We start from the raw sequence: 17,271 nt of genomic DNA on the forward strand, positions 1-17,271 counted from the left end.
AGAATTTTGACAAACCTTCATCATCACGTGAGTATAAGAATAAAGTATTATTAAAATAAAATAAATTTCTGTTTCTTTTAAAAGGAGAAAATTAAAAATTAAAAAAAAAATATTAAATAAATATAAAAAGTTTATGTGTAAAATATAATTTTTCTAAATATGTAATGGTAAAAAAGTTGTAAGAGAAAAAAATAAGTTTTGAGACAGCTCATTGTTTGTCAAGATGGGAGCTGAAACTGGAAGAATCCCACACAAATCCAAACATTTTATAGGGAACAATATCTTTCTGTCATGTTAAGAAGGAATCCGACTTTGTTGTCAAATGGCACGTAGCTCCACATTCTCCTTCTTCCTCCTCTTCTTCATTTTTACATCTCAATATACCACCCTCGTCTTCTCTCAGAATATCACCCAGCAACGTTTTAAAGAAGCTCCAAAGTTTTATAACTCGCCGACATGCGACACCCTGCACCACCACCCGAATGACACCTGCCCCAGAAATGCAGTCCACGTGGCAATGACCCTGGACGCGGCATACCTCCGAGGATCCATGGCGGCAATCCTCTCCGTGCTCCAACACAGTTCATGCCCAGAAAACATGATCTTCCACTTCCTCTCCGCAGCTTCCAAACCTTCCTCCTTCTCTACCCTAAACCAAACACTAACTAATTCCTTTCCTTATTTGAATTTCCAAATTTATCCCTTCGACGACATCGCGGTTTCGCGCCTCATCTCCACCTCCATACGCTCCGCGCTGGACACGCCCCTCAATTATGCGCGAAGTTACCTTGCAGACCTCCTCCCTCGCTGCATCGTCAGAGTCGTATACCTTGATTCCGACTTAATCCTTGTTGACGACATCGCCAAACTCGCCGCCACGCCGCTCAGCGACACGGAGGTCCTAGCCGCGCCGGAGTACTGTTCCGCCAACTTCTCGACCTACTTCACGCCCTCATTCTGGGCCAACCCCTCGCTATCGCTGACCTTCTCGAACCGGAAGCGGCCGTGCTACTTCAACACCGGCGTTATGGTGATCGACCTACAGCGGTGGCGGGCCGGGGACTACACAACAGTCATCGAAGAGTGGATGGAGTTGCAGAAGAGGATGCGGATCTACGAGCTCGGGTCGCTTCCGCCATTCCTGCTGGTCTTCGCCGGAAGGATTACGGCGGTGGATCGCCGTTGGAATCAGCACGGACTCGGCGGGGACAATTTTCGTGGGCTTTGCCGGGAACTGCATCCCGGGCCCGTGAGTCTGCTGCATTGGAGTGGGAAGGGGAAGCCTTGGGTCAGGCTCGACGCAAAGATGCCTTGCCCTTTGGACGTTGTGTGGGCGCCCTACGATCTGCTCCAAACTCCCTAGTTCTAAATTTTTTTATTTTGTTATTTAAAATTTATTACAATTTTCGTGGGCTTTGCCGGGAACTGCATTCCGGGCCCGTGAGTCTGCTGCATTAGAGTGGGAAGGGGAAGCCTTGGGTCAGGCTCGACGCAAAGATGCCTTGCCATTTGGACTTTGTGTGGGCGCCCTACGATCTGCTCCAAACTCCCTAGTTCTAAATTTTTTTATTTTGTTATTAAAAATTTATTACAATCAAACATAAAATTTAACTTTGATTCGACAGAATGTTCAAATTTTTCTGTCATTGTAAACTTATTAAATATTGTATTTTTAATACAAAATATTGTTAATGCTAATAACTTTAGTTTTCTCTCGTATTTATAAATAATGTTAAAATGTATAATAAAATTTTCTAATCAAATTTTTAAATAATAAATTTTTGTATTCTTAAACTCTAAACATATAATATATTCAAATAGTAAAAATTCGATAAATTTAAAATTCAAACAAACTGTTTAATGGAGTTAAACATTTTATTTTTTATTAATTGCCTCCTAAGTTTCATACGCTTTTTATTTTATATATATGAAAAAATGTAACCTAATATTCATATGTTCTTTATTCTCTCTTGGTTTTTCATACCTTGGTTGGGGGAGTCTAAGAATTACCGTGTATATGAACTGGGCCGAAAATTTTGAGATGAATTTGTTATGTTTGTATCTTGATGACGAAGAACTTTAAGTTTCTTATCCTGCTTACGTCTTCGGTGAAAGATCCCAGCTTTAATTAAGAGAATAAAGAGACAGAGTTATTATAGGGTGATTTCTTTTATCATTCAAACAAGGTAGACTCATTCTTCTTGCATCTCCCTCGTATTGTCCTGCACCTCTCAGTTTTACTTTAATACCAACTATACCCCTAAATTTTATAAGTCTATTTTTGTCAGCCTATTAATTGGTTTTATAAAAAGTTAAATTATTCTACCGCCTCTCACAACAAAATCCTACACCCCTTTCTTTTTTCTCCCTTTGTGTCGGTCTTCCTCTCCTTCCCTCCTCCTTATTTTTCACCATTTTTGAAAGTGCAGTTGTTTTTCCTCCTTTCTCTGTTGGCATTAGCTGGATAGCAGATCTTCTTCTCAGAGATAGTATATCAAGTTTTTCTAGATCTTGTTGATATTGTGGGTGTGAGAATCATGAATATAAGTTAGTATTTTTGTTGGTTGCTTTATGCTCGTAACTGTGTATATGAACTGTATATGAACTGTGCTTAAAACTGGGCATATGAATTGTGTGTATGGGAGTATGGGAATTGGGCGGGGAGATGTAGGGTTAATCGCAAATGGCACTGCGGTTAACGCCTGCCGCACTACGAAGGACGAATCTGGTAGCGTCGCAGCTGGATCAGCGGCTGATGGCAACCGCAAGTTGATCTGCGCTTTGTTGTGGGGGGTGCATCTTGGTTGCCCACATATCTGCGGCTAAACGGGAACGTAGTTCATCCTACGGCTAAAGGGGAACGTAGCGGGAACACAGTTCATCCTATGGCTAAAGGGTTTGAAGGTTTTGATCAAAGTTTCCAATATCTCACCCACTTGGTGAAAAACTTCTTCCTCTTGTTCATTTTCCTCTTTAATAAGTTCTCCCTCTTCAGGATCAAAATCTTCAGCTTGGGTCCTCTCAACCCTCTCTCATTTTCGACTTGAACTAGTTGTGATCACTTGCTTAATCTCGTCAACAATAGATTTGACCTGGCTTTCGTCCAAAAGCATCCTAATGAATCAACATGCTTGCACAAATCTCTGTGTCAGGTTCCTTGTGCAATGCTTCCACCACAGCAAGGATTACACTATCAGTCAAAAATTTCAAATAGGATAAATTTCGACCTTGAGATTGCCCCTTCTCTATAACTAACTTTGCAGATCGTAGTAGCTCCAACATTACTGAAACAACTGCCTTCATGGCCTCCTCTCGGAAATAAAATTTAAGGAGTAGAACTAAAATTCTAGCGACCTGGTCAATCCATGGAAAGGATCCTTCCTTCAGTTCATCTTGTGGTTGGTTTTATTTTTTATGTTTAATTATTGTTTTTGGATTAAATTTTTAATTTTTTTTGTTTATTAATTTTTTTCAAATTGTTGTTTTTCTTAAATTTATAAAATTTTATATATTATTTATTATTAATGTATTTTTATTCAATGTTTTTATTTTTATTTATAAATTTAGATTAAATATTAAATAATTTATTGAATTAAATAATTTTTATTATCCGTAAACTATATTTTCTTACATTGGTTTATTTGTTTGTTAAATAATTTTTTATATTATTTCTTATGTATATAATTTTAGTTAATATTTTTTATTTTTGTTTATGAATTTAGGTGAGACGGAGGGCATGCAAGGTAAAGAAGTAAAGACTACTCTTGCTCTTGGCAATGGCAGTTCAGGTGAGACAGTTGGGGATAAAACTGATGATAGAACACTGCAAAGAGCTGATATTTGTAAACTATTGCAGGAGAATGTGCCATGGCAGTCTGAGACTATTCCTTCAATAACAGAAGCCTTGATCCATTCCAAATCAGCAAAGCAAAATAACAGTATTACTTGGTTACTTGTGAAAGGCAATGACACCATTGGAAAAGAAGATTGGCACTTGCAGTTGCAGAATTAGTTTTTGGCTCAACTGATGTGCTCCTTCAATTTGACATGCTAAAGAAAGAGACTTCAGTAGCCCCATTTTCTGAAATGCTGGCAAGAGCACTGAAAACCCACCACCAAAATATACATATCTAGTTACGCTTTTGGGTTCTATTATGTTTCTAAACGAGCTTTGGTTGATGAGTTTATGTGCAATGGAGAAGATGCATAACTAAAACTACCATTCATCAATAATACTTATCATCCATAAATAACATATTAAATAATAAATCATACACATAATATATATAATATATAATACAGAACATGTTAACGGAACATAACACAAATGGCGAATCTCAAAACTACAACTCGTAGTGCGGTTGGTAGCAGCCGCAACACGATGTGCTGCTGTGTCAAAACGCCTTTCGTAAGGCAGTAGCCATAACCGCTACTCCAAGTGCGGTTATTTGGATTCTGAGACTAACCTCTTGTGCTCTGTCTTCTTCTTATCGTGCTCTATCTTCTTCCACTTCAATGTAGCACCACCACCAAATATCACCACCAACACGGATCACCACTAGCATGGATCGACAACACCAATACACCAATGTATAATCTCTCGGCTCAAACCAATGAAACAGTTACTGAAGAAAATGGTAGTCGAGTGAATAGGAAGGTGGTGAGGGGGTGCATGTCAGGGTTTATAGTCAAACAAAAATATTGAGTTGTTGGTAGTTAAGAATAGTTGTTAGAGGTTAGACATCATTAAATAAGTTTTGACTTTATTAAATGAAGGATAAAATGATAAAAAATGATAAAATTGGAGATGCAAGGAAAAAAAAAAGAGATGAAATACAGGAACACTTAATAAGATAAGATTTAAATTTAACCTTTTAAATAATTTTTTTATTTGTCTTCTCATATCTTCTTTTTTAAATTATATCTTTAAACCCTTCAAGAACACTACCTACTTCCACATCTCCTAAAAATATGGTTTTAATGTGTAAGTTATGCTTTATTGAATTCCTGTATTCATGCGCGTTGATGACCATATGTATTCGAAAGCACAAACCCCAAAAAAGAAAGATTGGAAAGGATTCGAATACGACACAGGTTTCTAAATTAAATTATCTTTCTCGGATTTTGTAAGTTTCAAGATTTCTTTGTAATTAGGGTAATAATATTCCTTTCATTACGGGCGTTAAACTTTATATATATATATATATATATATATATATATATATATGTCAGACAAATTATATAGAATAGGAATGTTGAAAACTCATCATACTTCAAGCATTTGATGAAAAAGGAGGAAACATACAGGTGAATATATTTAATTAGTTTATGTTAAACTTCCTTTCATTTATTTATCTTTGCCGTCTAATTCTTAAAATAAATTGAAAAATAGAAAAAATACCTATAAAGATATCTCTAAAAACAGAAATAAATATTGTTTATGCTTACATCTNTATATATATATATATATATATATATATATATATATATATATATATATATATATATATAGATTGTATTTTATGTTTAATCCTGTGCTGAATGAAGCTGAACCTACATTTCTTTTTGGCTTTCTATACGGTAACCGTGCATTATTTATTGAAATATCCAGGGTTCTTTGGGATAAGGTTATTTTTTTGTTCTTTGCATAGTTATAGAGATTAATTCATTGACTCTGCATCCCTTCAAAATAAACATGTAAAAACAGTCTATTTTATAAGATTTGGTCCTAATTTACATGAATTAGGATAAAAAAGTTCATAAGATCAAAAAAATTCTTATTAAAAAGATTTACAGGACAAAATATCTGTAAGTCTAAGATTAGTATATGAATTTTCCTTTTTACCATAACAAAAATATAATAATAAAAATAAAAACAAAAGATAACCAATTCTACAAGAAACTTAAATCCAAACCCAACTTAAACTACATAATAGAAACTCCTCTGCATATATAGCAATTGAAAACTTATGTTTATGATTAAACGCTGAAACAAAAAAGCATCATATCTGTAAAATAAAAAGCATATCCAGATATTTTTTTTTCTCACTTACCCTTGTCACTGTTCTTGCTTATTATTGATCATTGTCTTTTACCAGATCCTCCAACGAATTGGCAAATAGAAGCCACTAAAGCATAATCTAAAAAACCTAAATTGAGAACCAGAAAGATAAGGAGAAACACTCTTGGTTCCTTTGCTTTGAAGTTCAAAATAATAATAATTGAATTCACTCACCAAGAGAAGTCTGTTGAATGAAATTATTTTTTTGAATATGAAAATGCTTTCATAAATTTTAGGATAACTCGATTTTTTGTTATATCCAAGCAAAAAATTCTTTTAAAATCAATTTTCATCAAAATTTAACCAAATGAAAACTAATTTCCATTATAATCAATTATAAAAATATAACTAATTGTTTATAAATGCTCATTGAAACAATCTAATCTTTGTAGATACCTCCTGATTATTCAGTTGATAGTGTACAACAACTTACTTATTCAGTTATAAAAAGAAAAATAGATGGAATAATTGAATTGAATAATCATTTGTCATTGGATAAACGAAACACTTCAAGCATATTTTGAGACTACGAGAGTTGTGAAGAAAGAGTTAGTGTGAACATTTTCAGAACGTGTGATAATCAATGTTATAATACAGATTTTTTTACCATATTTTGTTATTGTATATATATGTTATTTTCTCATTTAGTATAGAACACATAATCACAACACTAGTGGAAAAATTGCTTTTTATGACGGGTAAAAAGGATCTATTATGATGGATAACTTGGCATCATAGTTCTGAGCATCATAATAGGTCCTATGCATTTTATGACGAACAGAAAAATCCATCATAATAGGTTCAGTGTATTATGACGGACTTTCTGTCACCTATCATAATAGTTCCAGTATATTATGACAGATTTTCACTTATCCGTCATAATATAGCGACTTTACCTATCATAATATGTAGCATTTTATGACGATTATTCTTTCACCTGTCATAATATGTAGAACATATTATGACAAATAATTATTCACCTATCATAATATATACTTTTCAGAAATAAGCTTTTATTACATACATTGTTCACCTATCATAAAAACTTGTTTTTTTTAAAAAAAAATCATTATTACATTTGACATATCCATTCAATTTACAATTAATTTCCTGTATTATAATCTCATCAATCAATTTATAATCAATATAACATGAAATGAACATTATCAATTAAACTAACATAATGAAATCCATTTCCAACATTAAACTGTGTAATAATATTTAATACATGATTTGTAAATCAAACCATATATTAAATCCAAATATAACATTAATCTATACTACATTGTAGTCAAGTTTCTACAATTTACTAACACTTAAAATAAAAGAAGCTCACTTAGTTCTAATGTCTTCAATGTCTGGAGCTTTGATTGGAGATGAATCATTAAAGATCTACAAATAAAATAATTAAATTAGAACAATTTTGTAATGAACAGTTAGATAAGTATTTAGTTAGAATATATCATATCCCCTTTGGGAAAACTTAGTTAGAATAACATATGAATTTCAGAGAATTTCAGAAAGCAGCACATTCCAGAGAATTTCAGATTGCATAATAGTTAAGTTCAAACACAACTAAAAAACTACATGAACAAAACACAATATGCTGTATACATAGAGAAAATGAAGAAATAAATTGAATTTACCTAAGGCCACCAAATGTCCGGGGGATCATCAACATACAACTCACAATCAACAGGGACATCAACATCATCCCCTGATTTCTCAGGAAGAGGATAACTCCCCTTTGTGCTAGCAACAATCTCGAGAGCCCAGTCTGCTGTATATATATTATGGGTCTTACAGCAACTGCTTTAATTGTTTTTGATGGAGAAACATTTAGAGGGAGAACAAAACCAACTAACTGCATCATAAATTTTCCTTTTGATCAATTATTTTGATTAGTTCAATCTATTTAGCTTTGTTTTGGTACATTTATTAGATATATGATTTCTAAAAAAGATATAAACAGAGTAGTTATGGTTTGAATCCATACCTTAAGCAGAACAGGAACTATAGGGTAAAAGATAAACATGGCCACTGCAAATCCAACAAAAGGAAGCGCCTGAAATGAAAATTGAAAAGAATGAATATGAATAATAATGCTTGAAGTTTAAAACTCCTTCTTGGTTTATACCTCCACTTAGCTTTCCTTCTTGTGATAGGCAGTTTATGATTATAAATAAATGAATAAAATGAAAGATCCAAACAGGTGAAGTTTAGTCCAAAATAATTAATGATCTTTATTTGACTCACTCGGAAGAATTCTGGACCTAAGATATAGAAAATCTATAAGCATCCAAATTCATATCCTGCTTTTGTGCTCTATCTTTTCTGGTTGTTAATTACCATATATAATAAGAGAAAAAATCAGACAGACATACATATATATAGAGAAGTACTAATAATTGGAGAAAATCACTGATGTAACATATAAAACTGGAATTTTCAATTCTTCAAATCATAAAATAAAGAAGTACTGATAATTGGAGAGGTCTTACAGAAAGCTTCAGTTCCGTGTCACATCTTAGAGAATGTCTCTCTAGATTAATTTTCTCTGCCTTCTTTACACTCCACTTCCACTCCTGAATATGTTTTAATTCCTCCAAATGTGGCCTCTCTGGTATAGGAACCTACAAGTCAATTTAGAATATATATATATATATATATATATATATATATATATGTCAGACAAATTATATAGAATAGGAATGTTGAAAACTCATCATACTTCAAGCATTTGATGAAAAAGGAGGAAACATACAGGTGAATATATTTAATTAGTTTATGTTAAACTTCCTTTCATTTATTTATCTTTGCCGTCTAATTCTTAAAATAAATTGAAAAATAGAAAAAATACCTATAAAGATATCTCTAAAAACAGAAATAAATATTGTTTATGCTTACATCTTTACGATCCATCTAACCTGCAATGTTACCTCCTGCAGCCNAGAGGTACTCCACAACACCAAGTACTCTTCATTTACTCGCCATCCACAANCTGCCCTGNAATCCAGTTTATACATAGACGAATTTGTTGTGCCTTACGATAATTTCTACTCTTCACACATTGAGGAACTGCCACAACAAATATCAATTGAGTTTTCACAATTTGATAGTACCTTTGAGGATCTTAAGTGTGTGAAAAAAGAAACGGAGAAAATAATATCTCCCCCAAGCTTAGCATTTTTGAACTAAAAACTAACTTGCAAATGACTGGCAACATTTTCTCTACTCAAACCAGGGACATTCATCAATTCAAGTATCCTCTTCGGTAAAACAAGGATAAGAAACAATCTATAAGTTAAATTGTGATAAATGATTAAATAAACAAAAGCAAAATATCTATGCATTATACTTATTGTAATCTAATTAAATCTAGTAACTGAGAATAAAAAATAGAAGTAATAGCAAAAGAAATATAGCAGGGGAATCTTACTATCAAGCCCAAGTTGATTCACAGCACTGACAAATTGTTGGTGCAGTTCTACTGACCACACTACGCGAGGCTTCTTAGATGTGGCTGGATCATCACTCTCCAATTCAATATCTTCTTCTTTTAATCTGCTCCTCTTTTTTGGTGCTTTAACTACTTCTGCTGCATCAGCAACAGAAGAATTATATTCAGTATCATCATTTCCCCGTTTATTCCAATCACTGTCTTCCATGCTGCTAGAATTATCCTGTTCTTTATTTTCATTCAAGATTTTCCTAACAACGTGTTGCCATATATTCCTCAGTTCTTCCTCACGTATCGGCTTAATCAAATAATCACAAGCCCCATGTCTAATTCCCTTCATGACAGCACTTGTTGTACTATCACCAGACATCACTGCACAATTCAGAATATATTTCCAAATGTTAAGCATTACTAAGACACTTGTTATTCTAAGGACAAGGGGAACAACACTTACTAATTACAGGAAGGTCTATTTCCAGCCCAACATGTTCAAGGAGCTTATAGCCATCCATGTCTGGCATATGAACATCACTNAGTACCACATCAAAACAACCTTTCCTTTCCCGTAGAAGATTCAAAGCCACAGTAGCCTCAGTGCACGTGGTAACTGGAAGATAAAAACACAAGTAAACAGAAAAACTTAGTTCAAATAAAGACTAAGTTGCAAATCAGAAGAAATCCATGTCATGACATTTACTAGATCTAAAATATCTATTGAAATTATTTGCAGATTTTCAGGCCATTGTGTTTTAATTGAAATTTAGATCATAGTGAGTAGACTGCACAATAAACATTCTCCATTATATTTAAACAAAACCAGTGATTAACTAAGAACATCTCGCCCCAATCCTCGAGCTCGGTGGTGAAGATATAAAGCAATGCCTCAAGCACGGAACCAGTGATTTACTTACCAGTTAATCTCGTGAGAAAATAAAGAATATAATCGAGAAATGAAAGTTTCGTCGAAAGCAAATAACTAACTAACTAACCGCGGTAACGACATCAAATTGACATTTGATCTATAATCCTCAGCGTGGTGGCGTCATCGTCGAAGACCAAAACCCTTAGTCCCGCCGGGAACTCCGTCGTGCCACCCTTGCATGCGTCGGCGCCGGAGCGCGACCCATGGGATCGAGGAGAGCAACAACGTCGTTTGGAGAGAGTTCAGAGGCAGAGAAGCGCAGCAGAATGGTAGAGAGTGAGCAAAGGAGAAGAATGCAAACCTTAGCAGAAAAGGAAAGTGAGGAGAAAAGCTTGAAAGGTAAAAATGGATGAACGAAGGAGAAGGAAAAAGAGAGAGGAAGAATGGTGGATTGAATGAGAAACTTGGAAGGAGAGTGAAGAAGAGAGGAGGGAAGAGAAATTAGAGCCGAAATTACACATAACCGTGAACGAGATATTATCACAGGTTTTTAAAAACCAGTAATAATATATTAACTAAATTTATCATATTATTACATGTGTCTAAATGTTCGTCATAATACATTTTTAATTTATTTACAATTTTACCATCGTAATTCATATTATGATTGATATCCATAACTCCGTCATAATATGTTTTTAACTAATTTATAAGTTTGCCACCATGTTACATATTATAACTGATATATAAAACTACGTTATAATATGTCTTATTTTTATCATAATTATGTTGCCGGTCAACCTATTATGATGGATGGATTTTACCCGTCATAACATGTCGTCATAATATCTATTTTTCCACTAGTGCAATAACAAATAAATAATAAATCAATAAAAGAAATGACATGTGTTTTGTATCAAAATATTATCTAAATTAAAATATTTTATTTTTCTTTTTAGAACTGCCATAGTCTTAACTTCCCATAATTTCATAAGCTTTGTTAGTCATTGGATAACAACACAGTTTCAAAGTAACCCTTGTCATGTCTTCAAAAACTAAACAAGCTCCTAATTTCCCATATACCATGCATATATATGACATATCTCTCTCTTGAAAGTGTTGCACAGTAAGTGTAATTGTTGATCAATCTTTTGAACGTTCCATTAGTTTTTCAATTCAACATCAATCACTGCACATCTAGCCACAAAACTCAAGCTGATGCAGCTCTTTCTTCTTTGTAGTTGTCTCCTTTTCCTTCTCTCCTTCGAAAGTATCTATAGTAGATGTACTGCATTATTATCTGTCATATTGTTAAGGTTTTTATTATAATCTCACTTTCTTTAACAGTAAACAAGTTACAGTTATATCAACCCAATAGAAATAACAATCTGCATCGAGAACTACGTGTATAGGATACGAAAAGGTCCAATGCCACGCACAATACCGCATCCAATAACCAGGGCATATTAGCTTTGATGCTTTGCATTTCTGTAGTTCTCACAAGAATACTGCATCAACAAGTGTTATTAGAGTTATCAACTTATTTCACTTAATTTGAAGAATATAAATAACTGGACGCAAATCTATGGGAGTTTGGAACCTTCCCACGTAGGTGACATTAGCTACCAATGCAAAGACGAACATGAAAGGATTTAAGCCCTGTCGGGATGAAAGAAAAGGGAAAGCATACATAAAAATCCTGAAATACAAAGTTAATCCTTTCACACTTAATTTTAATATGATAGCAAGAGATGAAGATTTTGAGTATTATTACCTCCACACTGCCTCTTTTAATCTGAATAATCATCAATTTAAGACAACAACTTATTATCAGTAACAGCAAAGCGTGTATAAACTGTGTAATCAAACTGAAAATGAATATAAATGAACCCAAGAAAGAAAAATTGCAGGGTTTATTTTGATACTTACGTTCAACCATATTTGAGGAAGCCGACCACTTATATAGATAGCAGCCATGAGCCATCCTAACCATTGACCCAATGTACTATGTGTCTCGTATTCCTATGAGCATTAGTTATTATAGAAACTAGCGAGTATTAATTATGTAAAGCAAAAATAACACTAAACAAGATGGTGACTGTGAATTATTAAGGCACCAGAACCACTGGCAAATCGCACCTGCAAAAGTTTTCTTCCAGCAAATCTCATGTACCCTTCCCTCAAAGCATCAGCCTTGAGAGGCAAACTAACAGCAGCTGCTAGAAATGTACCATAACTTCCCTGAAACGTACACGGTTTAATTAACAAATACTATTGTATTATGGTATGTGTATTAGTATACGATGACAACAAAGTATGGAAGACTACAGTACCCGGATAATTGGTTAAGGGTAAAGTTGAAATGTCAACGGAATTATTAGTAACATTCAGTGTGCCATTTCGACCACAATAAGCGTGAAAGACAAATTTAAGGAATATAAAGAGGTAACTTTCGGAGCAAAAGTGCTTTGGTATATGTGTGTTGATTATGCCAATATAATAAAGCTGGCTTCATGTTAAACAGTTGAAGAACTCACAACTGCAGGACGTTGGATTGGCCTAGCCTTGATTGGGGGATAAGCTTCATCATCCTCGGAAGAAGAGGCATCTATGGATTCCATGGTTGAAGGACCACTTTTAGCAGCTCTCATGTAAGTTCCCCAGGGTGGAGTGCCACTTCCAGCCAATGATCTTGCTGACCTGCACAATTAATTTAATCCAATTCAATTCAAAAAATTACACTTCAGTTCATTACGTCCCCATTAAGATTTTTGTAACCGAGATAAAAATAATAGCATTTTACAGTGCACACTATGCATAATACTGGGAAGAAACTATATGCCTACATATAATAGTGCTCCTGTCTAGCTACTGCTTTGCGTGTGCCATTTGGTATTGGAATTCCAGACTCGTAGGCTGGCTTCGGTGCCTTCAATGGTTTTCTCTCATCTTCTTCATCCTATAAAATAACAAGGTATGTTGATAATTACCCTTCAACGAGCCACAGAACAATGTTTTGTGAATTGCTCATTTGATTAATCGACGAGAAGGAATCTGAGAAATTGTAAATGTACCCTTTTGTTGTTGACCTTCTGAGGATGTTTGTACCAATTGCTTATGTAGTCGTAATATATGATTTGCAGAAGTAATACGATCGTAGTGATTGTGTAAAGCTGTGAAACACAACTTTCACTGCTCATTAATAAGATCAACATTGCAGTTTTCATTAGTTAAAACTAAGAATTATATATCATAATGAGATTTAATACGGGCAAGCTACATAGCTACAGCAGAAGTTAAACAAAAATTATTTTCGTTAAAGTAAAAAGAATTAGTAAAAGAACTTTTATAATCAAAAAGCAACTTTACAAAAAAAAAAAAAAAATACTTACTAAATTTTTACAGGGGTTGTAAAAGACCACTTTTTTCGAAAAATATCTATTTTACATTTAACTGTAGAGTTAAAACAGTAATAAAAGAATAAAGTTTTATATTTGTAAAAAGTAAAAAGAAAATAGAAAATAATGAAAGATAACGTGACATAAATATAAATATAAAAGCTTTTAATGTCAAAATATCTTCTACAATCTTATTTAAACTTTAATTAGTTATTTTCAAATGAAAAAACTGCTTTTGCAAATACATGTAAAATGTGAAATCATGTCATAAGAAAGAGACATAAATGATTTCAAAATAAAATGAAGTTATTGAAGGCCGATCTGGCAGTATTACTAGGCTGCGCCCAGACCACAGCACCAATCAAGTGAAGCCAGCGATATTGGTTTGGGGCCAAACAGCTGACACGTGTCCAGCACTAAGCCGACCTTCAAATCCTTTCACTCATGGTTTCAAAAAATAGATACTAAAGATGAATGCATAACCAGGTGACATATTCATCATTATCATGCAGTTTTAATAAAAGGATTCTAAGATGAACTAACGACAGAAAACGATTAATTCAACACGAACAACAAACTAAAGAAGATGCAGCAAAAAATTGACGCTAGCAATTAATTTACCAGAGCTGTGTAATACTGTGTTGGCAACTGCGCCGAAAAGAAAAAAGAGAAACAGAAAAAGAAGATTAAAAGTTAGTCAACAATAACATGAAATTAAAGAAAGAAAACACGAAATTGATTATTAAAGAGAGACTAATGGCAGCCAGTTGTATGTCAGGGTTTTGTGTCTATCTTTTGTAGGACCACCATCATGCTCAAACAAATTTTAAGATATACAGGGTTCAGAATCACTCACAGTAGCTGGTTCGAGAAGGCAACCAGTCAAATTGCATATATCCCTGAATCACATATAATTAGTAAGGTTGATTTGGTTAGAAAATACAAAGTGGAATGAAAAGAAAATAAAAAAAAAATGAAAATTGTTGGCTAACCCAGCGACCCAAGTGAGGAGAAAGATGAGGGATACTCCATGGCTTTTCTTAGTACGAAAAATGGTTATTATTTGAGGAATTTCAGCTACTCCCCAGAATACTAGACTTGTGAGACCCAAACCGAACGAGATTTCATCCTTCATATTGCAGAGGCAATCTTTGAAATATTTCTCCACCCATCTCACACATACCTTTCTCTCATTAACGCAGAAAGAAGGTGCCATTCTCTCTCTCCTTTTCGCGCCTCTGTGGTGGTTTTAACAAAGCCAGGTAGCGAGGTTGAAGAGGCTGGTTTTATATATATAGCAAGAAGCCTTACGAAATTACATAGCAAGCCATGGACTGTAAAATGTACCCAATCTTATTTCCTTTTCAGTTATGTTGTGTAGTAATTTAAGAACAAACCAGACACAGTAACTCTGCGTAATCATATCAAATGATGAGAAAATTGAGTCGGTATTTAATAATGAAAAGGAAAATAAAATTTTAACACTATTTTTTCACACTATTTTGACACTGCACACGTGTCAAAATGTGATTGGATGATTTCAAATTAAAAAAACAAACTTTGGTTTTTCTATTCCAAATATATCCTTGTCTCAATTCTTTTAATTTGAAATCGTCCAGTCACATCTTGACACGTGCGCAGTGTCAAAATGATGTCAAAAAATGGTGTTAAAATATCATTTTCCGAAAAAAAAAATATCATATCATACACTTTACTTTTGTTTTAAATTTATTTATTATTTTTTAAATATAAAATTTAATATTTTTATGACCATTTTAATTTTATACTTTATATAATATAAAAGTCTTTATAATATCTTTGCTATTTAATAATTTTGTATGAAAAAATGTTGATTAAAAATATGCAATTGGCATTTGACAAAAACGTTATAAATATATTGTATCAATAACTTAACTCGTAAAATCATGGTACTATAGCCTCCTTTCATGTTTTTAATTTTTGTTGTTGAAAAAGCCTAGTTTCATGCTTATCTGACACAGATTTACACAAAGCACTGCTTCCATGATATTTTTCCTAGGGTAAAATGATTTATTTTAAGTATTATAATTTTTTAAAATAATTAAGTTTAATTATTTTAATGTTATAATGTTTTAATGTAAATAATTTTGTTCGAATTTCTTTTTTATTTTAAAACACAATATCTTTCTATAAACAATTCTTTTAGAGTTTTTTTCTTTTTCTCTAAAAGTTACTTCTTTTATGTTTATTTTTCGATTTATACTAATAAATTTTTATGTTCGTTTAGGTTGAGTTTTAGTTATTTTTTTTATTTTTTTATTATTAGTTGTATGCGAATCTTCTTTCATTTATATATGTATTTTTAGTCATCTATATAAGAGTTTATTGATTAGTGATTACAATGATGTATGTCCTTATCGTTTTGGTGATGTTTCTATGTGTACATAGAGCATATGCAAGTTGGGAAGAGTTTACTAGTTAGGATCTTGTGAGCTTGAAGGATTTGAGATTCCTTAGAGCAAGTTCATTTGTCTCTTAGGTAAGAAAATTAATTGTACTATTTTAAGTTATGTATACTTTGAAAAATAAAATTGTATGATGTATGATGAATTGACTGGATTATTAATCTTTATGGTGATCATGACATGTTGAAGTGTGGATTGGACTCTTAAGTTACATGTTTATGTTATACGATGAATTGAAAACTTTTGTTAGAACGTTTGATTTATGAATTTTTTGGTTTGGATTTGATTTTATGTGTCTAAGAGAGTTACATTTTTAGTAATTAGTCAAGTAGTAAGAGTTTTCATATTTAAAATCGTCTTTAACTAATTCAATGAGAAAATAGTACCAATTTGATCAATTAAATAGGTATAAGTTCTCTTAAAAAATACAAAATATAGGTCTGATATCTGGTATAGTGTTGAGTGACACCAAGGTGACACGGGTGATGCTAAGTGTTCTATTTTGCAAATGAGATAGTGTTGAGCGATGCTATGGTGACGTTGAGCGTCCAATTCTGTGAATGGTTTGGCACTGAGTGACACTAGAGTGTCATTGAGCACCATCCTTGTACTGCACATATGAAGCATTTTAACTCTAGGATGTTAAGCACCATAAAATTCCGCTGAGCACACCTTTTGCAGGAAGTATGGCGCTGAGTGCCATAACTGTTGTTGAACGACACCTTTTGCGAGAGGTTTGGCAAATACCACTTCTAAGCGCCAGTGTTTATATTTGAATTATCTTCTTTTACAGTTTGAAATGAATTCATAATGTAATTTTTGTATGTTCAATAGTTTTGTGATGTTTATTTATGTATGATTTTGTGAAGGTCGAACTAATTGTTAATTATGAAATTATTATGAGAATGATTGATAGGTTTATGGATATATATATATATATATATACACACGTATGAATAATGATGTATGGAATTCTAATAATGATGAACTTGTTATTAGATATGAGCATTATATTTGTTTGATGGAATTCCAAAGATCTTATGAAA

The 17,271-nt window shown here is 33.1% G+C and overlaps 2 protein-coding genes and 1 pseudogene across 6 annotated transcripts; 1 reads left to right on the forward strand and 2 right to left on the reverse strand.

The window, feature by feature from the left end:
• Positions 1–353: 353 nt before the first annotated feature.
• LOC106767581 (probable galacturonosyltransferase-like 1) lies at positions 354–1,652 on the forward strand. Its single transcript, XM_014652504.2, has one exon. It carries the CDS (start codon positions 518–520, stop codon positions 1,361–1,363), a length of 846 nt encoding a protein of 281 aa, XP_014507990.1. The 5' UTR covers positions 354–517; the 3' UTR covers positions 1,364–1,652.
• A 5,585-nt stretch (positions 1,653–7,237) lies between these two features.
• Positions 7,238–10,682, reverse strand: LOC106767714 (annotated as a pseudogene).
• Positions 10,683–11,307: 625 nt separating this feature from the next.
• On the reverse strand, positions 11,308–15,117 carry LOC106768992. 5 transcript variants are annotated; one of them, XM_014654420.2, is made up of 12 exons: positions 14,774–15,114; positions 14,638–14,680; positions 14,403–14,429; positions 13,458–13,556; positions 13,230–13,342; positions 12,921–13,083; positions 12,523–12,624; positions 12,313–12,405; positions 12,158–12,238; positions 11,984–12,042; positions 11,801–11,891; positions 11,308–11,683 (listed from the first exon to the last, which is right to left on the reverse strand). In XM_014654420.2, exons 1-12 carry the CDS (start codon positions 14,995–14,997, stop codon positions 11,594–11,596), a joined length of 1,185 nt encoding a protein of 394 aa, XP_014509906.1. In that variant the 5' UTR covers positions 14,998–15,114; the 3' UTR covers positions 11,308–11,593. The 5 variants fall into 5 exon arrangements, with proteins under 5 accessions (XP_014509906.1, XP_014509908.1, XP_022639021.1 ...); XM_014654422.2 differs by having other exon boundaries at positions 12,158–12,178; positions 14,774–15,108; XM_022783300.1 differs by lacking the exon at positions 11,984–12,042 and having other exon boundaries at positions 14,774–15,117.
• Between the last annotated feature and the right edge of the window lie 2,154 nt (positions 15,118–17,271).

This window comes from Vigna radiata, chromosome 7 (genome assembly GCF_000741045.1).
Source record: "Vigna radiata var. radiata cultivar VC1973A chromosome 7, Vradiata_ver6, whole genome shotgun sequence".
In the NCBI taxonomy this organism is placed as follows: Eukaryota; Viridiplantae; Streptophyta; class Magnoliopsida; order Fabales; family Fabaceae; genus Vigna; species Vigna radiata.